Genomic DNA, 25,754 nt, shown 5'->3' on the forward strand with positions numbered 1-25,754 from the left:
AAGAGGCCATGTTCAACAATTCCTTCCAGAAGCACAGGCCTAATGCCTCACAGAGCTTCTGCAAGCACTCACCATTTAAATAGCCCACCACCTCCCAGTATTGCTACCCTGAGACTAAGCCTTTAATTCCAGACCTTTGGGGGTGAGGGAGATACAAACATAGCCATAGCATGGCAAAAACATCAGCACTATGCATAAAGGCTCCAAGTTCTCCATATCATGTCACTAACATTTGTTCCTTTCTGTGCATTTCTTCTAGCAGCTGCCTATGGCCAAGGTGATCTCCTGTGGTTTTGGTGTGTGTGTGTGTGTGTGTGTGTGTGTGTGTGTGTGTGTGTGTGTGTGTGTGTGTGTGTGTGTGGAGAGAGAGAGAGAGAGAGAGAGAGAGAGATTACACCCAAGTTCGTTGCTAAGATTTTTATAGTTTTGAGTGTTGTTTTTGTTTTAAGTCATTTCATGAAGGAATCTTATTTTGCTTTTATAAATTCAGTGAGGTTTTCTTTTCTCTCTCAATCTCAAATCCTTAACCAGAATCCATGCCCATCATTCCATCATTCTTCCATTATATTTTCTCTCTCTCTCTCTCTCTCTCTCTCTCTCTCTCTCTCTCTCTCTCTCTCTCCCTCCCTCCCCCCCCCTCTCTCTCTCTCTCTGTCTGTCTTGGAACTCACTCTGTAGACCAGGCTAGTCTCGATCTCACAGAGATCTGCCTGCCTCTGCCTCAGGACTGCTAGGATTCAAGGTGTGCACTACAACAGACAGGGTGCTCCTCTCCCTTTCTAAATATTCTTTCCTACTTTTTTCTTTTCATCCTTATACTCCTGAAAATACTTTATTTTCACTGAACAATAGTAACTTACTTACTGTCCAGATAGCTTCTCATCTTGAGCAGGCAAAACCCAAATCCTTCTCCTTCGCCTATGAAAGTACCTATTCTGACCCCTACCCCTGCTCAGCTATTTATTTGGTTCTTGGCATAGTTTCAGGGACCTCCTGCATACTGAGCATGAAGCCTACCACTGAGCTTTATCCTCAGCATCCTCTCCTGAGGGCCTATGTTTGTTATTTGTGTGTGTGAGCACCCACACATGTGTATTCTTAAGCACATACATGGACACACATGTGAAAGCCAGACTTTAACATCAAGTGTCTTCCTAATTTGCTTGCTACCTCATTTTTTTGAGACAGGGTCTCTAATGAAACCTGGAACTCACCTATTCAGCTAGGCTTCCTGGACAGGAGCCCCTGGGTCCTCTCTTCACCTTTGCAGAGCTTGAATTCCAGGCACAAGACTTTAAATGAGTGCTGGAATCAGAACCTAATGAAACTGAGCCGTTTCCCAGAGCCTACACACTTAATGAAGCTGAGCCATCTCCCAGAGCCTACACACGTCTGAAGTCTTGAACCTCACGTCTACTCTTCCTTCTTACAGACACAAGCAGCTGTCCCACGTTCTTCTTGAACATGTCAAACATCACACCTCAGGGCCTTTGCACTTTCCACGACCTCTGCTTGGAATCCTCTTAGCCTTGGTAACTACATTATCTACATGGGTCCTTCACAGCTTTTAGGAGGCTGTGGGATATCTGAAGGCCTGTGAAGACTGAGGCTGCTGTGGAATTATCCCCTATGCTTCTGCCTTATTCAGTAATAGAGTCTTTCAATGGAACCCAAAGCTGGCTGGTATGATTAGTCTTGCTAACCAGCTTGCTTTGGGAATCTCTTATCTCTCTGCCTCTGAGACTAGAATTAGAGATGGGCTGCCCCTCCCACCCAACGTTTAGGTGAGTACTGGAATCTGAACTCTGGTCTTCAAGCTTGTACAGTAAGTGCTTAACCACTGAGCCATCTCCCCACCTCAAGGAAGCACTTTCTTCATACTGAGTGCTGTTTGTTTATCGAGACTATGAAGAAACATGAAAAAAATGAACAGTATCCAACACTGTGACAGGCATATGTGTTCTTATCTGTTTTGATAGGAATGAAAATGAGCAGTGGCAACAATCATCCTGGTGGTGGTGATGGTGGTGATGGTGATGATACTAAAATAAAAGAAAAGGAGTGAGCCTAGTTGATCCCAGTACTTCCGTTTCACTTCTGTATATCACCTAAATTTGACTTTACAATAGCAGTCCTCATAGTGTGAGAAAATAGAAGACAACTTTTGAAATGCCTTAGGAGGATATTGCAAAAGGATTCCAATCTCTCATTTTTCAGAAAGCAAACTTGATTCATTACACCTGACACATGTCAAACTTTATTGCTCTTCTTGCAAGACAGAGCCGCGTGGCTTCCACTAGAGTCCTCTTCTGAATGCTATTAAAGGCAAACACACTGTCTTTGCAGTTTTCAATCACGTATTCGTTCTATTCACAGCATCCATTCTATAATAAAGGTTACAAACAAAAATTGACAGCACATGCCTCTCGGTCCGTCGTGTGCAGACAGCCTTGCAGTCTGACTTCTCTGTGAAGACTCACGTCTACTCGATTCTGTTGGCAAGCAGAGGTCCTAGAATCGCTCTTCAGCTTTGCCAGTGTGGAGTATTTGTCAGGTGCATGAACGATTATCGAATTTCAAGTGTCATTTAAAGTTAGTGACATTCTGGGGCTAGAAAGTTGGCTCAGCGATTAAGAACATGGGCTGTTCTTTCAGAAGAGGTTGGTTAAATTCCTGGCACCTGGATGGTGGCTCATGGTTGTCTAGAACTCTAGTTCTAGAAGATTCGATACCCTCTTTTGGCCTCTATGGGCACCAGGTAGACATGTGATACAAAGACACATACATAGGTAAAACACTACCTAGAAAATAAAAATAAATAAACATTTGAATTAGTGAACTAATTCGTGTGTGTGCGTGTGTACTGTTGTTAAGATTGAATATGGAACCTTACACATCCAAGGCAAATGGTTCTAAAATTGAGCTAGCCTAGGTTTATAATCAGACTTCCAAATTCTTGGCTACTTCATTTTGTAAATTTCAAAATTCAAAATCATGACATTTGGTATGGCATTTGTGGTATAGTTGTGAACATTGCTGCCTTCCAAGAAAATAATTTTTTTTCTTCGTCTCTTAGTAGTGGCTGTAATACAATGTGTAAAAAATGCTTTAAAGATAATCTACGCTCATAAATTATTTTCATCCAATTCTTACGCATCTAACATTTTAAAAATAGAAATGGCCCCTCTTAGTAAATGTGATTTCGCACTTTTGTGTACTTGGGAGACATTCATTATTTTGCATGTTTTTCGTCTTTAGGGTTTGGGTAGACACTTTTTAGGTGGGACTTAAATTATGTACTAATATGGAAATAAAGTAAAATGAATCAATTTGTGGATGGCCAATTCAGCATTCTGTTCACAGGCAGATTGTTATACAAAATTACTGATATGTTCTAGCAGTAGCAGTAAAGGTTATGTCAAATGCTGCTAAAAGCTCATACTACAGGAGTTAATGATGTCACCTTAACACGCCAGCTTTCGGGCTGCATAATTGTTTCTGCCAACCCATAAATTTTTGAGTAACAACAAAATTATTGTGATTTTTCTTACTAAATAATTCATACATTACAAAGCATGTATGTAACAAGGCTCATGAATCACCGAAGCATATAATGATCATATATCTAATGACATATCTCTTTTCATAAGATGAATCCAAACAGATTTATGTATTTAGGTTAACTAAAAAGTACCGAGTTTATAAGGTTCATAATTCTATCAACCAGAACAGCAGCAAGAAACTCCAAACCTTGTTTTAAGAAGTCCAGTGTCTGTGATCCCCTTTTCCAATGGCAAGCTTGTTTGTTGAAGCCTTAGGTCTAGGCTACTTTCCATGAAGTTTTACAGCTTTTAAATTGATACTATAAATATCTCTGAAGACGAATGAATGGTGTAATGGAATAGTACGACATTCATAAACTGTATTTAAGATGATATGAGAACAACTAGAATAGCTACAAGCAATCCTGTGTGAGCCCTGAGCTGGTGTCCACTGGTGTTCCTTACCCAGCAAGGAAGACCTAAGAAAGGATGCAGTGTCTGCCACGGCTTCTCATACTTCACGTGGGTCTTGTTTTAAATACTCTCCAACAAAATAGATCTTTTTTTAAATGCTACTAAAAGAATGGTCCCAGGTGAGATTTTTATCTACTTAATTAAAACTAGATGTCCTAGCTAAAGTTTTGAAAATTCCAACTCTGCAATGTACAAAATAATATTAAATTAACCACTATTTAGTTGTCAAATCTCAATGTATGTATCTCTGACAATGTCATGTATGTGTACACTGTATCTTGATTATATCTACTTTCCCCTTCTCCCCCTCAGTCCTCTCAGCATTCCCCCTCCACCTTCATGTCTTATTTTATTTTTTGTTTATAACTTACTGAGTCTACATGCTTCCTGCATGAACACCCAGTGGGGCCATTCACTGGAGAATGGGTAACCTACCAGAGGCCATACTCTGTAGAAGAAAATTGACTCTCCCTTTCCCAACAGCGATCAATTACCCATAACTCCTCAGCTAGGGGTGAAGTCTTTTGAGCCCCTCTCCAATTCACACTGAAATACTTTTGCTTGGATGAATAATTTCAAATAGTATCTATGTTCAGTTTTTAAATACAGATGTGTTTTTGTTCTCTATGACAACAAAGAAGCAGAATTGCTGTAGAATTTTTTTTCCCAGAAATGTGACATCAGTTCAGGGTCATAGAAAGCTTCCATGACAACCCTTACCCTCTCCCACCTCTCCTGACCAAAGAAGTGGCCTAGCCAGAAAGCCATTGAAGAGAACTCATAAAAAATATGATAGATGCTAACGTAGAGCTCCCCTCGACTGAGGGCTTCTGATGGTGGTGAGGGTGGGTGGGAAGGTACTCAGTTTTCCTAAAGGGGATGGCCACTGGGAGTTTCCTATGCTTCAGTGAGTATATAAACACAAACTGAACTTACGGTTTGTTCTGTTTTGTTGTTTTTCTTTCTTCCTTTTTGGGAGGGGGTCACATGGATTGGGGGCAGATCTAGGAGAATTAGGAAAGTGAATATGATCTGGGTGCATTATGCAAAATTTCCAACCAAAAAAATGTTATGCTTGAAAAAGTGTGAAACTTGCCCCGTGTCTGTGCTCATTTTACATTTGAATTTGTGATGTTCCCACAGCCCAACTTTTTGTGAAATCACACCTCTTTCCATAAAAGCTAATGAAATATTTGGTAACTTTATTAAATATTAGAAATAAGCTTATTAAAAACAACCCAGGACTAGAGAAATGGCTCAGCAGTCAAGAGGACATACTTTTCTTCTAGAAGACCTTATTGGGTTCCCAGCACACATACTGAACAGCTCATAACTACCTGTGACTGCAGTAGAGGGGCACGTCGTTCTCTTCTGATTTTTGAGGCCACCTGCACTCATGTGGCATAGAGGCATATAAACAGAAAATTTTAAAAGTCTTAAAAAATGTTTGTCTTCTACTTGTATTCAAATTCTAAATTAGCTGAACAGATCTCTAAGCAGTAGCTGGATGGCCAAGGGTTAGTAAAAGCTATTTTAGCCACAGTTTTATTAGAAGAAAAAAAATGAACGTCTGACCTCCAATTTACATTAAAACAATAACTTTTAGATACTGGACACTACCAGTGACACCTTCTTACAGTTAAAGAAAGCCCATGTGAATTTGTCAAGCACATAAAACAGTATGAAAGTGAAATATAGTAATTAAGATTTGTGTTGTATTGATTGTGTGGCTTAAGTAATTTTTCATTCCTAACATAAGATTTAATAAGTATAAGTAGTTAAAGATTCTGGGTTGGCACTAGTCATTAGCATGTAGTTGAATAGTGAAAAAGATCAGTTAAAGCTGTGTTGATTACTACCTTATCTTTGAAAGGCAATTAAAGGCCTCAATCATTGCAACAAGATTTGATTGTGCAGCCTTTATTGGACATTGATCTTTCAGCAAAGTGCAGTTACATTTTCCATTAATTTACTGTAACATAGTTTAACTCTGATACCCTAGACTGTTGACCCAGGTGAGATGTAATGCTAAGTACTTGTTTAGGTTAAGATGCTTCCAAATGTCATTACCTCATTACTGTCTCAATGCCCTGTGCCGAATCTAGGAGATACTTGATCTGCTAGCATCAGGATAAGGTTTCTGTTATCTGCATTGGCTTTCAAGGGAGGTGAAATGAAGATCCTTGTCTTTGATGTCATCCCACACACTTAGACATCATTACTCTTTAATAGCTCTAAAAGGCATTTCATGAAGAAATGTAGATGTGCTGTGTCTGTGGCTCTGGGTGAACATAAATATAAATTACATGAAATAAAATGTTCTTATGCTACAATATGGCTTTAAAATTTTTACTGCTGGTGTGTATGTATGTGAGTGTGTTATGTGTGGGGGCACTTGTGCGGAGGTCAGAGGACAGCTTTATGGAATTGATTTTCTCCTTTCGACTTTATTTGAGTTCTGGGGATTGAACTCGGGTCACCAGGCTTGTATGGCAAGTGTCTTTACCTATTGAGCCATCCCTCTAGCCCTCCATATAGCTTTTTAATAATTAAAAAGTATTTCAACATTTACTATTGTCAACAATGGACAAAACATTGTTAGTGGCCAAATATATGTGACAAAAGAAATACAATGTACAACATTGTGTATGAGGACATTACCACTGAGAAAGTAGACACTTTTATTTTTAGATGAATTAATTTATTGAATTTTATAATTTTAAGATTTATTTTTATTTTACCTGTATAGGTTTCTTGCCTGTATATATCTCTGTGTATATGCCTTGCCCATGGAGGCCAGAATCAAGGTTCTAATCTCCTGGAACGGGAGTTACAGAAAGTTGTTAGCCTCCATGTGGGTACTGGGTACCAAACCTGGGTCTTCTGGAAGAGCATTAAATCCTCTTAACCCCTGAGCCACCCCTCCGACCCCAGAATTTTTTATGTTTTCTTAATATCAGCAACCTCTTTCATGCCCCCAAATGTTGATGTCTCTTAACGCAATTTATAGCTTACAGAGTAACAGAGTAACTAAGAATTTTGCCTAGAAATTTCTTTAAAGGATTCTTTTTTTTTTTTTTTTCCGGAGCTGGAGACCGAACCCAGGGCCTTGTGCTTGCTAGGCAAGCGCTCTACCACTGAGCCAAATCCCCAACCCCTAGAAATTTCTTTTAGCACGTCGTAATTGAGATGTGTGAAAATGAGAAGAGGGTAGGCTGTACAAAACTTCACACCTTCACTAAAAGTTATGCCTGGATTGTTTTGATAGTTTCTGTAGTATCCATCCATCCAACCATCCATCCATCCATCCATCCATCCATCCATCCATCCATCCATCCATCTATCTATCTATCTATCTATCTATCTATCTATCTATCTATCTATCTATCTATCTATCTATCTATCATGTGTAGGTTCTGGAGAGATAACTCCACAGTTAAGAATGCTTATTGCTCTTTCACGGCCTGAATTATTTGGCTCCTGGCAACCATATAGGTGGAGCACAGTCACCTATAACTCCAGCTCCAGGGGATTTGACACCTTTTCTCTGGCCCTTGTGGGAACATGCACATATCATACACACACACACACACACACACACACACACACAGAGATGCAAACAAAATTCCAATATATATATATATATATATTTCCCATATAAAACTTTAATATAGATATAAAGATGTTAGCATGTTCATCCCCAAATCTGCTTCTTCTCCCATTAATCCCCTTTAATACCTAGACAATTTCACTTTATGTTTACATACATGATGTTACTATCTAAAGTCTAGAAGCCATAAATGAGAGAATATATTTGTCTGAGAATGGCTTCAGTTAGATTATCCAGTTGCATCCCATGCTCCTGAAACTGACACAATCTTGTTTGTCATCACAAGCCTGGATACTGTTAAATACAAACTGCATTAAAGAACTACAGATAGAAAATTTGGTCAATGGCTTCCTTAACCAAGAAGGGCAGGCAGGGTCCATTTGGACTTCTCCTTGCCATCTTAGGTTAGCAGAAAAACACTCACACTGCCTTCAGCATCTTTCCTTTCTCACCTTACTTTTGAAATCCTTTTATTAATGAAATCCTTTATAAATAAAAGGAACAAAAATGAGACAGAAAAAGTTTTAAACTGAGACAAAAATAAAAGGCATGATCATGATACATTGTTTTTAAAAGGATTCTTTAAAAAAGTTGTGTGCGGTGGTGGTGGTGGGGGGAGGATTCCTGCGAGCTGTGCACATGTGCACGTGTCAATGTCAAAAGACAACTTTATGGTTGCTGGGTCTGTCCTTCCATCCTTATGCGATTTCCAGGTTGCCAGCATGCATGGCAAGTACCTTTACCTGAGGAGACATCTTGCCATACTCATGATACATCTTAAGATGGAAAGGTTTCATGTTTTTTCTCAGCTTACAAGTGGAAAATGAGTCACAAAGTAAAGGCAAAAAGACAACCCTGAAGCCAGAAATAGACTAAATCTCCTAGTTTCCTAGCACTCTGTCCCTTCTGGGCTAGTGTTTTTCTGTAACAGGCAACAATCAAGGTGGGGGTTGAAGTGGGGGGGGCACACAAAATCTTTGCTGTTTCTTAGAAAGCAAGTTTCATAACAAAAGATTCATTCATTTAAAAGGTTTAATAAATCCAATGAATCATATCTTAATTTTTGAGCTCTTCCCTCAGCCATCACTGGTTTATCCTTCACCATGATCAACTCCATGTGAGCAAGAGGTCTATTGATTTTCATGTAATACAAGAAAATATTACATTTGCTTAATTGTTACACAGCAAACACACCAGACAAGAAATCAAGGCTCTATTTAATGCAGCAGCAGCAGAGAATTAGAGATCAATAGGGTAGTTTGTCAAAGATGTTCTCCTAGGAGACTTACCTATCACCACACAGACAAGAAGTCACAGACTACAGCTATCGAAAAGCAGGTAAGCAGAATCAGCAGGAAACATTATCAGAAATCAAACAGGCCAGCGTAAAAGTGGTACAACTGGACTGAAAAGCTGTATTTATGGTCTGGTAATTAAAAACCATTTTATCAGCCTTGTGTTGGGACCAAACCTTTACAGCATGTATTGACGTGATCAGCAGCAGCGAATGAGCAGTATTTGACTTAAAACTTATAAGCTATAGTTATTTAACTTTGTCCTTAACAGAGAAAATCAGTTGTAGCCTTCCTTGCAAAATGCTAATAGTTGGTTTTATTATTAATGAAGCTTAATGTAACACCATCTTCTTTGGGCAAGCCATTCATTTAACTAGTGTCAAGTATATTTTTCTGGACTAAATATATTGGCATAAGTACTTCTTTGATTAACGTGTTACTTAGAATTGTGTTTAGACAAGTGAACAATATATACATTAGTACAATTCCCTATCTGTGGCACATTTAAAATAAATACATTTGAAGAGCCTGTTTGTATGACTTCATTATTCTGATGGCTTCAGTCACTTCTGGAAGTTCACTTTCTCTATTAACTTGCCGGAAATAACATCCAAATGTTGGTTTTCCTACAAAAATGTATAAACACTGCAGTACCAGCAACACATTAACATAAAATGCTATATAATGTATGCTTGTAATTATGAGAGTGATCATAAATCTTAAACACCCATTGGTTTAGAAATTAAATAGTCCTACTTAGTTCTCCCTAAATTACTCCAAATTTCAGAAATTTACCATTCATCTGGGTATTTTGTGACTATCTCCAAGGATAAATTTTTTTAATGACTTTGCTTTCAAAAATGCAATTAGCTTAATAAAGTTCTAATGTAAAAGTGGTATCAGGGTTTTGAAATTTCAGCTTGCTCTTCATGGTCAGTAAATCGTGGAGTTGTGCCATTTCAGTTCACTGCTTTTATAAACAGTTGTCAAACTCATTCTTTCTGGATCTTTCTAGACGTTAATTTTCTTACAGCTCTGTGACGGTGTTATTTTTTTAACTTATGAATAATAAGTAATAATTTTACTCACCTTGTTGCATTTACATTGACAGGAGCTATACCTACATTTAAAAATACTATGGCCTTGTGTTCCTTTTGTTGTTATGAGCTCATGCCTAGGGTGATGTTGGGAACTCCCTGCAGCTATGAGTGAATTTGAACTCTAGATCCTCCTGCCTCTACTTCCCAAGTGCTGGGAGTACAGGTGTGCACGTTGTGCACATAACCACTAAGACCAGACTAATACTACAAGAGCTCAGCCAAAAAGACCACAAAAGCAACCAAACAACAACAACAACAACAAAAAAAAAACCCACCAAAATCAAACCAAACAAACAAAAAACAACAAAACCACTTCCAGGTAAAATCTTAAAGGCCATTGAATGCTTAAGTTTTCAGTTGCAATCAGATTCTCAAATATTTTCAATTTGTCAATGATATAGTATCATCTCCACTAAGTATCTAATGTCGTTTCCCTTTTTCCATATTATTTTCCCCTTCTCTACCATGATTTCCCCTTTTGGTGGAGATACTTACGTTCTTTTCAGAGTTAATTTATATTGTTAATATCCAGCCATAGAATTTGTGTTTATGTACTCATTTTTTATCTGTAATTTAACCTAGTTCTAGGAAATCCAGGGGTGGGGGGTAGTGATTCATCTTAAAAAAAAAAAACCAAAAAAAACAAAACAAAACAAAACAAAAAACCCCCAAAACCACACACCCTAGAAACACAAAGATTTTTGCCAGCATTTTATTTTAAAGGATCAAAAATAAATACTGCATATACACACAGAGAGGAACAAATTCATTGACATTAGTGTTTTCCAATGCACATTTTCAATACATGGCACCTTCATCTTCTTTATTTAGAAAATAGATTGTTATTGGTCCGTAACTGGTATGAACAGTCTCTGTGACTTTGGCAAATAACCAGGAGCCAAGTCCATATAATAAAGTTGGAATACCTAGAAAACAAATAAGCATGTTACTCAAGATCAGTACTTATTAATCACGTACTAATATATATCATGTTACGGATCATGTAACAGTCTTCAGCAATATTAACATTAAGCTTTAGAAACAGGAATATATGACCCGACACACACTATGACTACTAAAGAGCTGGACTTTATCTCTTTATGAAACGTAGTAGCAACTACAGGAGCCTAGATTTTTTTAAACCATTAGATAAGACTGATATAAATTTTAATGCAAAATATTTGCTTAATTCATTATCTTCAATTAATTATGAAGTAATTTTATATTCTTCTCACAAATAAGCAAACAGAGAAGAATATCCATTAATTTGGTTGTAAATGTTCCTGATTATTGGCCTTAAGCTAAAATTACTAGGTCCACTAGTAATTACTAGGTTAGTCTTTAAGTTATATAGGAACACTGATGGCTAAAGAAATATTTGTATGACTTAGAAACTGGGTCAAACAACTGTCTTCAAAACCTAAGGCAAAACCCAACTTTTAGGAAGATTTTAGTGTTATCAACATGACAAAGAACACTCTCACTAGTAATTTTGTAATTGATTTGAAGACAATCTCATTTTATCTTATCTGCCTGGACTCAAATAGATCTCTGTTTCTCTCCTTTTCTGAACAATGTCATTAATAAGGTTTCTATTTTATTTTAGATTAACTGCTGCTTGTTATATATCAAACTAAACACATTCTATATATAAATAAGGATTCATATGTATATGACAGCATGCTGGATGCAAAACTGACTTCCCTAATTCTTATCTTTTAAGGCACTTGTTTAAAATCAATGCCTAGTAACATATTAAAAACACATAGCTACACATATATGCCTGTATATATAAAACCACAGGCACACAGATCAAAAACAAATATTGTAGGCCCTACACAAGTATTAATTTTATTGCTTCCATGTGGGAAATGGGCAAAAAGAGACAATTCAAAAAGATAACTGCTCATTTGGAAAATCTCTTTCTAGTTAATAGAGAGACCAACATACACTCAAGACCGATCATACTGCTAATTTTTCTTCTTTTCCTGCAGGAATATCTTCACTGTGTTATGTTCCCTTTGAGTATGTGTGTTGGAATACTCTGGGATGCCAGAGATAACAGGAGAGGTATCACCAGCTGGCAAAGAGATGGTGGGGTTGGGGGAGCCAGATGCCTCCCATTCAGGCATTTTTCTAACTTTAGGAACATACCAAGTTTCAGTTTGGAAACACACAGAATCCCCTAGAACGCCTATGGAATTTTCTACAGTGTACTGCAATCTGTGCCCTCATCATGCCCCCAAAGAATCTCAAATGTCTCAGGGGACTGTCATAAAAATAAATCCTCAAAAAGCATAATATAGCTATTTGCAAATTACTCATCCCAAAAGACAAAAACAAAACAAAACAAGTGGTGTGTGGTGGGAAGGCAGAGAGTAAAGAGAAGACATGACAAGGCAGGCATAAGAGAAGACCATGACAAGGCAGGCATAAGAAAGAGAGGAGTGTGGGGCACAGGTCCAAATAAGAAATGAATTCCAATGACACCACCACTCCAAAATCTGAAAACCAATGTGAGTGAGGAATTTTAAAAGGTCCTAGAAGGAATTATTAGAGCTATACTGAGAGTAAGATACACATAATATGCCTTTTAAACCAACACTAAAAGTTGAGTTTAAGGAATGGTAGTGACCTTGAGGATTACATTTTATGGAATTTATCACAGCTTTCAATTAAATATTATTTTAAAGTATATAGTTTTAAAAACATCATACAAATAAATCCCCCCAGATAACATTTAAAAACTGATTAATAATTATTGGTTCAGTAACAACCTCAGGCAGGAGCCTCTATCAGTCTTGCTTATTGACGGAGGGCAGAGTTGATAAGGGAGTCAGAATTCTATAGTTTCTCTGCTGGAATGAATGTGGGTTTTTAGGATTTTTTTTTTTTCACCTACAATGAGGAGAATAGTTCACAAATGAGGAAGATTTGGTTCCTCTGTGTTTTACAGATTGAAACATTTGAGTATTTTCAAAATCAAAAATTTAAGATTCCATGAAATAAAAAAATTCAGATTATTGGAGATAGAGAACACCAAAACAAACTTGAGAAACAGTTCTTTACATAATCCTTCATTTTAAGTTAACTGAACAGTAGGTAAACTACTCTAGAATTATGTACGTAAAACAATTGGAACTTTATAGTAAGGCTCTGATAACCCATTCATTCCAATGGTGAGTTGCTTTCCTTAAATCTTAATCTATTTCCCATCAGGGTACTCAGACTGATAAGCCATCAGTAAAATGTCAGCTCCACTGAAGGGAAGGTGGAGGAGAAGGAACAAATGAGTCAACAGAAATCCTTAGTATTCACAAAATGGAAAATTAATTATTCTGATTACTACTCATTTAGAAGGGAGGACAAAGAATAAAACCCTTTGTATTCTTACTCCCTACTAGGGGCTTGATCCAGATGGGCAAACTGTACCATCAACAACCAGGTTCCTGTTACTTAATGCATATTTCCCTTAGTTCAAACAGAAATTGAAAACCAAACCAAAATTACTAAATTGATTTTTGGTAAAGTCCAGCAAAGGATTTCAGAGTAAGCCCATTTGTGTGTTACAGCACGCAGGAACACTTTCTTTGCTGCACTTACAGAATTGCTAAGAGCACACACACTATTAAATCCCTATTTCACATTAAAAAACAAAAAAGAACCAACAACAACAACAAACTCTATATCTGTTGTTTTTCTGAAAAGGTTTTACTTTTCTTTGTGGGAAGATTTTCTTCTTTTGATGTCTTAATGATCTACAGCTAAAAGAGAAGCCCTTAATCATGGCAGGTATCTTTAAGAAAATGTTCATTTTGAACTGTGACACTATACAAGTGATTCAGCCGATATAGTTTACCTATGGCTTGGCCTACTAGTTGTTTTTTTTTTTTTTAATTAATTTTATTTTTTTACAGTCTAGTCGTTTCCCTCCTCTCACTTAGTCCTCTCACAGTTCCTCATCTTATTCCTCCTCCTGGCCTAACCTATATTTCAGTATTTGGAAAAGAATGATTCCTGCCAATTCTGAAAATAATAAACTCATTTTCACAAGTCTAATTATTAGTTAGCATTTTGGCCTTTCCCATACTTTCATACTAACCTCAGGACTAGCTGACATTCTGTACAGTCGATCAAACAAGTTTTGAGACACATTGGAGTAAAATCTCCTTCCTGGATTTTCCAGTATGACAATGGCTCAATCCCATAAGTGCTATGGTTATTATAAACAGAAATGCTCATGCTTTATTAAGTTTTATTAACTGTTGGATATAAGTAATAATAGTACGGCTACATAGAGTGTAGTTTTAATTTTGGATTTAAAAAAACTATTTGGATTACACTGGTTTGGCTTCCTTGTGTAGAGTTTGAGTGACAAACCTAAGTCAATATTTTTTTTAGCAGCTATTAAAAGGTCTGAAACATACTGAGGACTTGAATTTTCCCCTAATCTATAAAAATGATGTCACATCTACGATCCAGGATATTGACCCTTCTGCCATTAAACCAACAGAACATAAACGTTTAGCAGGAGGACCGTGATAATTAGATTATCTTCGGGAATATAGATACTGAAGAGACAGCATCTTTTAAGTCTAGCACCTGAGAAAATATGACGTCTGGAGAGAATTGCCGAGATTTCACATAAAGACAAAGAAACTTTAAAAGTCAGTCCAGTTTTTGTCTTCTAAAGGTTCCTGGTGTGAATGCGGGAATGACTCCTGCTAAAAAACTTGAAAGCCACTGTCGGGACTCGCTTCTTGCTGCCCGAGGCAGGGTCCTCCAGGGTGGACAGTGGCAGAGCACGACCTCAGGGGTGCTGCAGGCAGCCCGGTGGGGATGCGAAGAACTGGCCCTGGAAGCCGAGTGGCGTGCTTGTGGGCCAGCGACCGCCCTGGGCCGGAAGAGTGCCGCGGTCAGGCCGCCACTCACCCATGTTGATGACCTTGAGCGCGGTGAAGAAGCGGTTTTGCGCGGCCAGGTCTTGCCAGGGCGCCTTGGAGCAATGGTACTTGATGAAGGGGAAGCAGCCAGTGCGCAGGACGTGGTAGTTGGCGCCCGGCACCGGCCAATTGAAGTGCGAAAGGCCGAACTGGTCGTTGTGGACCGCACTGTAGGGCACGCAGAAGGAGGTCCAGTGCGGCAGGCGCCGCTGCAGCAGGTGCCGCGTCAGCACCTCCGAGGCGCGGGGCTTCGGGCGGGAGGCGGCGCCCGAGGCCCAGGGCCCCCACAGTAGCAGCCGCAGCATGGCCTCGTGGGCCCTCCGCAGGGGCTCCATAGCCAAGGCACACCCGGGAGCTGGCCCCGGGCCCCAGGGGCCGCGCCTCTAGGGGCGGGGTCAGGAGGGCTTGCGCATGCGCCTTCCCCACAACCCTAGGCCAGGGCGGGAAACACCCAGCGGGCAGTGGGCGGCGGGCGGCGGGCGGCGAGCTGCGCGCGGGTGAGAGCGCCTTGAGGTGCGGCGCGTGCGCACTGCTGCCCGCGCCCTCGGGCGGTCGGGAGGGCGGATCGACTGCGCAAGTCAGAAAAATTGTCACCTCTGGCCTCAGGTAACCGTGTAGCAGGGAGAGAACGTTAAAACAATCCTCCACAGCGACAAATCCCTCCTGGCTGTCGGGCACTGGGCTCCAGGGAGATCCTCAGGGACGCTGAGGAGCTGGAGGTGTGCTCAGGAAAGTGAGCTAACACCAAGGCCTGGCCTTTGCCCCGGCTGGGCACGTGGTGACTTCGGACTGCACTTTTGTACTGATGTCCTCACAGTCGCGTTCACTGTCCAGACTGAGTCCTAGATAGTGCAAAATAAAAAGGGTCCCAAGCCAGATGTGGTGCTTGCCTGCAATCAACAGCACTGAGAAAGCTGAGGTGTGAGGAGTTAGAGGCCAGCATGGGCTTTATAGAAGAGCACTTGTCTCAACCGCCTTTCTGTCCCAACCCCCCTCCAAACTAAAAAGAAAAGGAGTCCTATGTTTTCTCATTTAGTGCCCTAAAGCTCAGAGAAACCAACCTCCTGAGAACACAGAAATACCAGGACAGGATATGACAGTCACCAGCCTTGAACAATCCTGTTACCCACTTTTATTACTGTAAGGAAAGCATTTCTCAAGCTTCATGGTAGCATACAACCTCGTGTCTAAAGTATCGTTACTCTTATATGTTCTCAATTTATGTGGAGAATAAATAAATAGGATGAGGTTTCTGGAAAGTACCTTATGAAATAATTATGTAGGAACTATATAACAATTATTTGCTGAAAGATCAAGAACGACGTGGAATAGTGTGATGTTCAAAGATTTATTTATTTTATGTATACAAGTGCTCCATCTTCATGCACATCAGAAGAGGGAATCAGATCTCCCATTACAGATGCTTGTGAATCACCATGTAGGTGCTGGGAATTGAACTCAGGACTTCTGGAAGGGCAGCCAATGCTCTTAACCACTGAGCCATCTCTCCACCAACATTTTTTTTTTATAGTCACCAGTTTTGAGTTAGTGAACATTGAGTTGATTTCACAAATATGTGGAATGTCAAATATTATAGGGGTCTTGTAGTCATGCAAATAGTTTGAACTTTATAAGATTCCTTATTAGATAATGATTTTTAAAGAAAAATTAGGGATTATTGAAGGGAGGCAGGGAGATGCCACTAAACTGTCATTTTCAAAGTAAAGTTTTAAAAGCAGTAGAGTTCTTTTTAGACAAAATCTGTCACAGCGTTCCAACATATACAGAAAATTATAAACACAATGTGTTTATTTCGGTTTTTTTTTTCGGGTTTTTTTCGGGTTTTTTTCTTTCTTTCTTTTTTTTTTTTTTTTTTTTTGGAGCTGGGGACCAAACCCAGCGCTCTACCACGGAGCTAAATCCCCAACCTGTGTTTATTTCTAAACATTTATAAATTAATCTTTTTAATAGTAGTTTCATAGGTAAACTGGCACAACAAAAATCACAGCTAGTTTGTTGCTTGGTTTTGTTGTTTTTGAGTAGGGAGGGGATTTACTAGAAGAAAGTCAGGAACATAAAATAATAAATGTGAAGTTTGCAAAACCAGACTCAGAAAGTGGGACAGAATGGAGGGATCCTGGACAGTGAAGACATATAGGTGAGGCTAGACCAGGAGCTAGCATAATGAGGACCCAGTCAGCCCCACTAGCACTGGACTTTAAACTCTGGTTTGTTGTTTTGTATTGCAAGACTGACAATTACAGCTGCCATTTTCCCCCTGAATCTTTTGCTTTGGCTGGATATTATTCAGAAAAAGTCTAATCTTCCCAGAGAAACTAATATTTTAATAAAAGACTTTTGTAATGATTTACCTTAAAAGTGAGCACATGATTCTGTTCATATATATATATATTTAAATGGCAACAAGAGATCAATTATGAGGACTACACTAAGAGATTAATTATGAGAACTAACTAAATTAACCTAACATCAAATTAATGAGTGGTCAGTATGCATTATGTTAACTGTGAACATTACAGATTTTTTGATGCTATGAAAATTCGTTTAAAAATGAAATTGAATTAAACATATATGTGCTGAGACTCTGGGATACAGTATGTCTGAAAAACTCTAGGCATGTGAGATTAGACAAAAACTACTGATGCACATAACCAGGTGTTACATAAGTTCCCAATTTTTCTCATCATGAGAGCTTTGAAAAGGGCTAGTGAACAGAAGAACTAATATAGGACAAGGCCGTTTGACTTTCCCTCTCTTTTCTGATGTAAGTTCTTCCAATGGAAGCTGATAGATGGTAGACCATTCTTCCTTTTAGAATGTTCTACAGACCATAAGAAATATGTCAACAAACATCTTGTTCATTCCACTAATTTGCCAAAATTTGGGAACCTTGTAGCCATGCAAATAGTTTGTTGCATATATGTAGCTAGAATACTGTCCTAAAAATCATTAAGGAAAAGGTAACCCAATATAAAGAGAGAGAAACGGACATATCAGAAGTGAAGACTTCCTGGTATGCAGCAAATGGGTAAAAGGTGCATAATTTCAACCATCATTTGAGAAGTAGAAAATAAAGTCACAGTACACAGTACATCACACACCCTTGGAAATGACCAAATTAGAAAAGACAGAAAATTCTAAGGGATAGGGAGCAAGTTTTTCCAAAGTGGAACAATTGGAATTTTTAATTTTTATGACTTATTTCTTCATATTTTTGATGTTTGTGTATTTTGACTGCCTGTATGCACCATGAACATGTCTTGTGCTGGTGGAAGCCAGAAGAGGGCATCAGATTGGTTGGGAGTGAAATTACTGCTGTTCAGGAATCATTGTGATGGGAACTGAACTCTGATCCTCTGAAAGAGCAGCTAATGCTTTTAACCCTGAGCCATCTCTCCAGCTCTTAATTGGAATTCTTATTACACTGCTGGCAGTCTCTCTGGCAATGTTTTGTTCTCCCCCCTGCCCTGTGTGTGTACGTGTGTGTGCATGCCTATGAGTGCATGTGCATGCACGTGTATGTGTGTATGTGCGTGTGCAAGTGTGTGTTTGGGTGTGTGTATGATAGCCTTGTTACATTTCTCAGGCTGACTTTGAACTTGCTATGCTTTCACCTCAGCCTCACATACACGGCTTTGACAGATGTATTATAGGTGAATATGTGCCTTATGACACAGACTTTGTACTACTACTAGGTCTCTACCTATAGTGTTTTATTTGACCTACCCTAACAAAGTGTCATTCAGTGGCTGGTTTTAAACAATAGAAATTTATTTCTAATAGGGGCTGTACAAAGTATTGACCAATTCGGCTCCTCTGAGGGTTTTTTTCCTGGTTTACAGATGGCCTTATCCTGGTATCCTCCTATGGACCTACTTTTTACAATTCTTGTCAGATTTCAGCTCCACTCTGGTGAGTTCTTTTAACCTATAGCACCTCTTCTCAGGCCCTATTTCCAAATGCTGTCATGCTCGGATTAGGTCTTCAACATACTAGCTTGGGTGTATGAGGAGGGAAACACATTCAGTCTGTAACAATATCTAACATAAAGTGTGCATGTATGTTCTCCAAAACATGTACTAGAATATTCATGGCATCACTATTCATATCATTGATATTTGACCTGTGAATTACACATATGTTCATGTTTTTCTATCTTATTAGTGTTTTAGTTGTTTGGGGCATATTCACACCTCATGCATCCTAAGCAACTGTTCTACTATTTTTTTTTCTTTTTTTTCTTTTTTTCGGAGCTGGGGACCGAACCCAGGGCCTTGCACTTGCTAGGCAAGCGCTCTACCACTGAGCTAAATCCCCAACCCCGCAACTGTTCTACTATTAAACTACATCCCAAACCATTATTGTTAGTGTTTATGAGGGAAAAATTTATTAGAAACAATATCTCTTTAGACCTAATCTTGTGTGCGTGTGTGTGTATGTGTCCATAATATTTATTTTCATGTTGTTGTTGTGGCTTTTTTTGCTTGCTTTTTTGTTTGTGCTTTGAGACAAGGTCTCACTGTAGTACCCAGGCTGACCTCAGACCTCAGAGCTGAAGCAGCCCTGCCACCTCAGCCTTTCAGGTAGCTGGAATTATAGGTGTGCATCCCTACATCCATTTCTCATGTTGTTCTTAGAACCTTACAGTGAGAGCCTGACTTACTCATGTAAAGCAGCCCCCATCACCTGAACTTAGTTGTCCACGGCAAACAAGAAGAGAGAGTGTGGTATAAGTTATTTAGAGAAAGCAAGATGACATTTACATAACTTATTAAAGTCTAATATTAGAATTGCTATATTTATTTTGAATTAATTACCAATTTATCTATAAATTGATCTTTTGATAAATATATATGTATAGGAAAAAGAAGATACAGGATTCAGTACATCTGAAGTTTCAAAGATTTTTAGGATCTTGTGAAGTATCCTCTATAGATAAGCAAACACCACTGTATTGTAATAATGTGATTTAACATAGATCAAGATTAGGATGTAGATTTTAATTCCTTACATTCCCAGAGGAAAAATGAAGGAAATCATGCTACATGTGCATATCAACATATCAGTAAAAGATGGAAGACTTACAAATATAAGATTAAGATGTTTATATTTAAGAATGCAGGTACAGTTTCCGGTTTGGAGTATAATGACTTTCTGGTTCGAGGAAGAGGTATGGGAATGATTGTGTCCAATTCTTATGTCAGCATAGTTAGAACATAATCTCAGGTAGGCAAAGTAGATTCAGGTCCAGCCTTCCTTGGCACCCAGATCTGCTAAGTGGCTCAGCACCCTCTAAGCCAAGCTCAGCACTAAAACCACTAGACTTAGCTACCTATACAGCCAGATGAATGTCAATTTCTCTGCACTCTCGACAGTGGCAAACACTGCTTACTGCTCCATCAGACTCACGTCATCCTGTCACGGACAATACTGAAGGCTTTATACAAGGTTATCTTCGTGGGAAAAATTGCTAGGAAAGAAAGGGAATGCTGTATGCTCATCTAGATCTCTATGTTCTGAAGGCTCCAAGGAGTTGGCTGGTTGCCTGGACCGCTGCTGTAAAGAGTTACACGAAGAATTACTCTGGCAAAGTAAGACACTGTTTCATCTGAAAATGCCGGTGGAATTTTACTTCAAGAACCTTTACTGATAAATCATAAGTCAGTGGATACTCTGTTATATTTCTATTATAAAATGATTCAGGGCCCCTTTAAATGGAAAGCTCCCTTAGGGCAGTTTTTGTTTATATTCTTGTTGTCTCCCTTCACTTTGATATAAACTTTCCAGTCTGAGGCTATATGTGTGATAAAGATTTGGGACCCCAGTACTGAGGAAAGTACTTGGCATATTTTAGACACTATTCTTGAATAAATGAGGATGGATAAAAGTGAATATAATTAGATTGAATAATGTTGAAGGAACATTGGGAAAGGAACTTATACTATGTAGAGCTTTAATCTAATATTAAAATGTTAATTTAGACTGTCGAAGAAATTAAACTACAAAATAGACACAAAATGTATCCAAGATCATCTATCAAAATCAAGTATAAAAACCCTGGCCTCTGACTACCAGTGAGCTTTTTGTTAAAGTGGTTCTACTCCCATTGCTTGATGAAGGTGTTTGTGTTCTGAAATCTGGTGGTAAGATATGTTTATAACTTTGTAAGCCAGATAACCATATGTGCTGATACATAATGGAGTGCATCATATGGGCATGTTCCCAGCATTGCAAGGCTTCTTACTATATAGTGTTTGGGTTGCCTCTGAAAAGATGGCTAAATGAAGTCAGATTCACATTATGTATGGATCATAGGTATAGCCCTGGCTTCTACAGGGAGCCTTATTTTTATAAACAGAAATATTTATGAAAAGTCTATAACATTTTTGTAACATGAGTCGTTTTCAGATCGAATCCTGAGGATGTTTGGCTCCATTGCTGATCTTCAACTGACAATGGCTTTTAACACTTTAGTTCTGTCTGTGCTCTCTCCCCAGATCCACTGTCAAGTAGTTAATGATCTATAAACAAATACTTCCCTAAAGGAGCGCTCTATTTAAAGGGGCCCTGAATTATTTTATAATGGAAATATAGCACAATACCCACCGATTTATGATTGGTTAGTAAAGGTTTTTGAAGTAAAATTCCACTGGCATTTTCAGATAAAACAGTGTCTTAGTTAGGGTTTTACTGCTGTAAACAGACACCTTGAGCAAGACAACTCTTGTAAGGCCAACATTTAGTTGGGGACTTCCTACAAGTTCTGAGGTTCAGTCCATTATTATCATGGCGGGGAACATGGCAGTATCCAGGCAGGCATGGTGCTGGAGGAGCTGTAAGTTCTACATCTTGTTCTGAAGGTAGACAGAAGACTGATGAAACCTACTGGAACAGTGACTCAATTCCTCCAACAGGGCCACACCTACTCCAAGAAGGCCACACCTTTTAACAGTACCACTCCCTGGACCAAGCATACTCAAACCAGCACAGGCAAGATTTTTACTTTTATCTCTCATCAAACGATGGTTCCCATGGTTTCCCTTTGGAGAAAAACTTTCAAAAAGTTGATATGCGTGTATGGTTTTTATTATATGAAGTATCATTTTACAAGTATGTCCACATTTTAGTGTTTTGGGGTAGCAGTGACCACAGTTGGTACTAATATCCATGCCATATCCACCAATTGCTGGGCACTTTTTATGTCTTGGTTGGTTCGCATCTATTGTCTCATCTAAACAGTACTCCTCAGCAGTGTTTCAATTTCTTATTGCCAAGCTGGAAAAACACTTTTGGGGATTAGGAGGGTAGTGTCAACTCTAGTTACAGAGAGCATCCTGGTACTAGGGCTAAAACTTGAGCCTCCATAGGCAGAACTATAATAAATTCAGGATTTGTCCATAGTTCAAAAGTGTCCGACAGCTAAGGCTAGATTCAGATATAAATATAGCTAACACAATCTAACCCCTCTGACATGATGCACGATTACTAAGGATACAGGAAATAGCATTCTAAACTCAAGTTGTGGCCCATTTAATCCAGAAAGTTGTATAGTTCAAAGAAAATTTGAGATAAAGGGGTATATGATCATTCTTTTTTTTTTTTTCTTTTCTTTTTTTCGGAGCTGGGGACCGAACCCAGGGCCTTGTGCTTGCTAGGCAAGCGCTCTACCACTGAGCTAAATCCCCAACCTATATGATCATTCTTAAACCAAAAGACTTTTTTTTTCCGAATTAGATTAACTGCACAATTTGCTGCAAACTAATTCTTTATATGCTTACTGAAAAGTGTATATTTTAAAATCTTTAAAGTGAGTGTCATAAATTAAGGAGTTTGGATACCATGAACTAGAATCACCAATCAAGCCCACTGTCAAGTCCTAAGTATGATTTTTATTTGAGATGTTAATAAGCAGCTTCTACTGTTTATTATTATTATTATTATTATTATTATTATTAACAACTTTTTTACATCTGTTTAGAAAACTTGGAATTTCATTTATAATAAAGTTTAGTTTGTCTGAGTTGAATTTTCATGGAGAGAGCATCTGGTCGTAGTTTAGATGTATATGAGTGCTATGCTGCTGTGGACAGTGTGCACATTAGTCCAAGCCAGGACCTCAGTGAACCACAGCTCTGGTTCAGCTCCTTTCTTTTAGTCCTTATTGCTGTTTCTAATAAAGCAAGATGTTAAAGCCAACTGCATGCTCTATTAATTATATGAAGGTGAACTTGAGTCATCTTTGTTACTGAAGATGATTAATAATTACTAGTTCTGCACATGTTTCTAGTGCATTCCAGTAAATAAGCAGGGTACATTGTTGGGTAGTAATTGATTAATTAGCGCATTCACCCTACACAGCTCAGTGGTCCAAGGATGCTGAGTTTGAGATATTGTTCATAGTTATTACAGAAAACAAATCTGCTCTATTTTTCAGTTTATTCTTCTGCACACTACTTTTTGTTCTAAATCGAATGCTTAATGGCTCAAAACCTTATAGGTTTATTCAGATAAATCAACTCATGAAAAATTGCAAGTCATAATCTCAGAATCTTGTTTTCGTGTGAACTAGGGTGAAAACTTTTACAAGGCTAATTTTAACATTTATTCTCACTGGTAAACTGGATGAAATCCTGTAAATATAGGGCACTCCCCACCACACAGGCAGGAAGTGCTCCTTGAGCACCTATGCACAGCAGGGTTCTGGGATCTCATTTGCCTCTCAACCACATCAAATAAGCTGAGGAAGGCAAGTGTCATCAAGTTGGTGCTATGCAGGACCAGGCGCATACTACACCGTGGAGTCTTCAGAAAAGTGTGGCAGCCCTCATTTTAACTCTGTGTTCATTTAGGATTTTTCTTCTGATTTACTGAGCCAGCATGTAGTTGAGATATAGTGCGGTTTAGAGGACTCTGGGCAGGGGCTCAGGACTCTCATGTTCCCAGCTCTATATTATTTTCTCTCTCTCTGATCTGTAGTTGGACCCAGGACTTCAGACTTTTAACTGCAGCCATACAGCCTCTCTTAAGGAAGTGAGGAGCTCATCACTGTTAAGACGAAACAGTGATCCATAAAATGAACGTAGAGCAGAAGGCTCAGGCTTCAGATACGAATAGGCCCCGCCTGTTCTAGATGCCATAATTCCAGTTTTACTCTCTTAGGCAAATATTTAAACTCAAATATTTAAAATTTGTGGTTTGTTTCCTTAAGTTTATTGTAAGACTCAAATAAAATGTGAAAATACTTTGAGACCATATAAATACCAGGGATTTCTCACATCATTTATGACCTTTTTAGCTAGTTAACTTACATGATGCATTAAATGCCTGTGCACTGGCATTTAACAGCAAGAGCTTAAAAGCACCCTTCCTCTGTTACTGAAACATTTTATAATTAAATTATAAAAGATTATGTCTATATATGTGTATACGCATATGAGACCAGCTGTCTGAGGAATCCAGAAGAAGACTTCGTGTCCCCTGCAACTGCAGTTAGAGGCCATTGTGGGATACCCAGTGTGGGTGCTGGAAACTGAACTCAGGTCCTCTGTAAGAGTAGTGCACATCTTAACCTCTGAGTTATCTCTTTAGCTCTGACTTAAAAAATGATTCCTAAAGGAAAAGCCTGAAAAATAATATGTCTATTTAAAACATTTTATATATGAAGATAAAATTCTGTAGAAATTCAACACATGTTTGATGAAAGTACAATTGTGATATATAATTGAATAACCTACTATCGATAAATAATGTTCTAGAAGATATATGTATATACACATTTGTATATATACATGTCTTCAAACTTACAATTAGCTGGGTGAGGTAGACAATAAGAATCAAGTCTATTTTATAATATATAATATGACATGTGATTATCAAGTAACCTATAGAAAAGTAAAGCATGGTAAAGAAACAGAGTAATATTGCTATGATGGTAGGGAGGTGGTCAAGTAAAGTCTACTTAGTCCTTTGAAAGTTGATTGGAGATGTGAAAATGCTACAAGGGAACTGGCTACCAAGTAGTATGTTAGTCAGTAGATTGCAGTCCAGAGGCCCTAGGCCCCAGAAGCAGATACACTGGAGAATTTTGACAGTAGTTATAACTATGAATAATTGTTGGTATTTAAATTTTTCTTCTCCATTATTTTCTACAATTTCTTTTATTTTTGAAGAAGCTATGTGGCCCGCTATTTTTTCTTTTTCTTTTAAAATAGTATACACAGGTTTTTGTAACTATAAAGATTTAAAAACTCCATGAAGTAATCTTATGAAAAGTGTTCCTAATTATGATTAAAAGCTGATAGTATCTCTGTTTTTGTTTTCCTGATTTTAATATCAAGAATCTCTGAACTGATCATGAGACATTTACAAAGGGAGATTTTTGCCTTGGCAGAGAAGTTCAAAAAGTGTTTTAGAGCTAACCATGGTGGTACCTGTCTTTAATCCCAACACTCCAGAGGAAGAGGCAAATATATCTTGGTAGGTTCAAAGCCAGCCTGATCTGCAAAGCAAGTTCCAGGCCAGTCAGGGCTACATAGCAAGACACTATCTCAAAAAGAAAAAAAAAAGGGTTTTAGGCATAATTTGTGTTCTGACAATCACTGTTCTCCTCATAGATTGATAAAGAATTGTCTTCTTCCTAGCTCCTATCTCAGGCTTTGATTCATGGGTGTCAGAGCACATAGTAGTGGCCCAGGACACACAGGAACATGTAAGGATATTATTAGAAGATGGGAGTAGAGGTGCCAGCCAGTACTAGTACTACTACCAAG

The 25,754-nt window shown here is 38.5% G+C and overlaps 1 protein-coding gene and 1 long non-coding RNA gene across 4 annotated transcripts in view; one reads left to right on the forward strand and one right to left on the reverse strand.

The window, feature by feature from the left end:
- Window positions 1-10,704: 10,704 nt before the first annotated feature.
- C8h15orf61 (similar to human chromosome 15 open reading frame 61) lies at window positions 10,705-15,440 on the reverse strand. 2 transcript variants are annotated; one of them, XM_063265761.1, is made up of 3 exons: window positions 14,954-15,440; window positions 14,124-14,234; window positions 10,817-10,947 (listed from the first exon to the last, which is right to left on the reverse strand). In XM_063265761.1, the coding sequence occupies exons 1-2, from the start codon at window positions 15,297-15,299 to the stop codon at window positions 14,155-14,157; spliced, it is 426 nt and encodes a 141-aa protein (XP_063121831.1). In that variant the 5' UTR covers window positions 15,300-15,440; the 3' UTR covers window positions 10,817-10,947; window positions 14,124-14,154. The 2 variants fall into 2 exon arrangements, with proteins under 2 accessions (NP_001102236.1, XP_063121831.1); NM_001108766.1 differs by lacking the exon at window positions 14,124-14,234 and having other exon boundaries at window positions 10,705-10,947; window positions 14,954-15,331.
- LOC102547003 (uncharacterized) overlaps window positions 15,438-25,754 on the forward strand; it is a 95,198-nt gene continuing 84,881 nt past the window's right edge. For both annotated transcript variants that reach the window (XR_005488254.2, XR_005488255.2), the window contains exons 1-2: window positions 15,438-15,570; window positions 18,828-18,897. This is a non-coding gene — a long non-coding RNA (uncharacterized LOC102547003). The remainder of the gene's footprint in view (window positions 15,571-18,827; window positions 18,898-25,754) is intronic.

Source organism: Rattus norvegicus, chromosome 8 (genome assembly GCF_036323735.1).
Source record: "Rattus norvegicus strain BN/NHsdMcwi chromosome 8, GRCr8, whole genome shotgun sequence".
Lineage (NCBI taxonomy): Eukaryota > Metazoa > Chordata > Mammalia > Rodentia > Muridae > Rattus > Rattus norvegicus.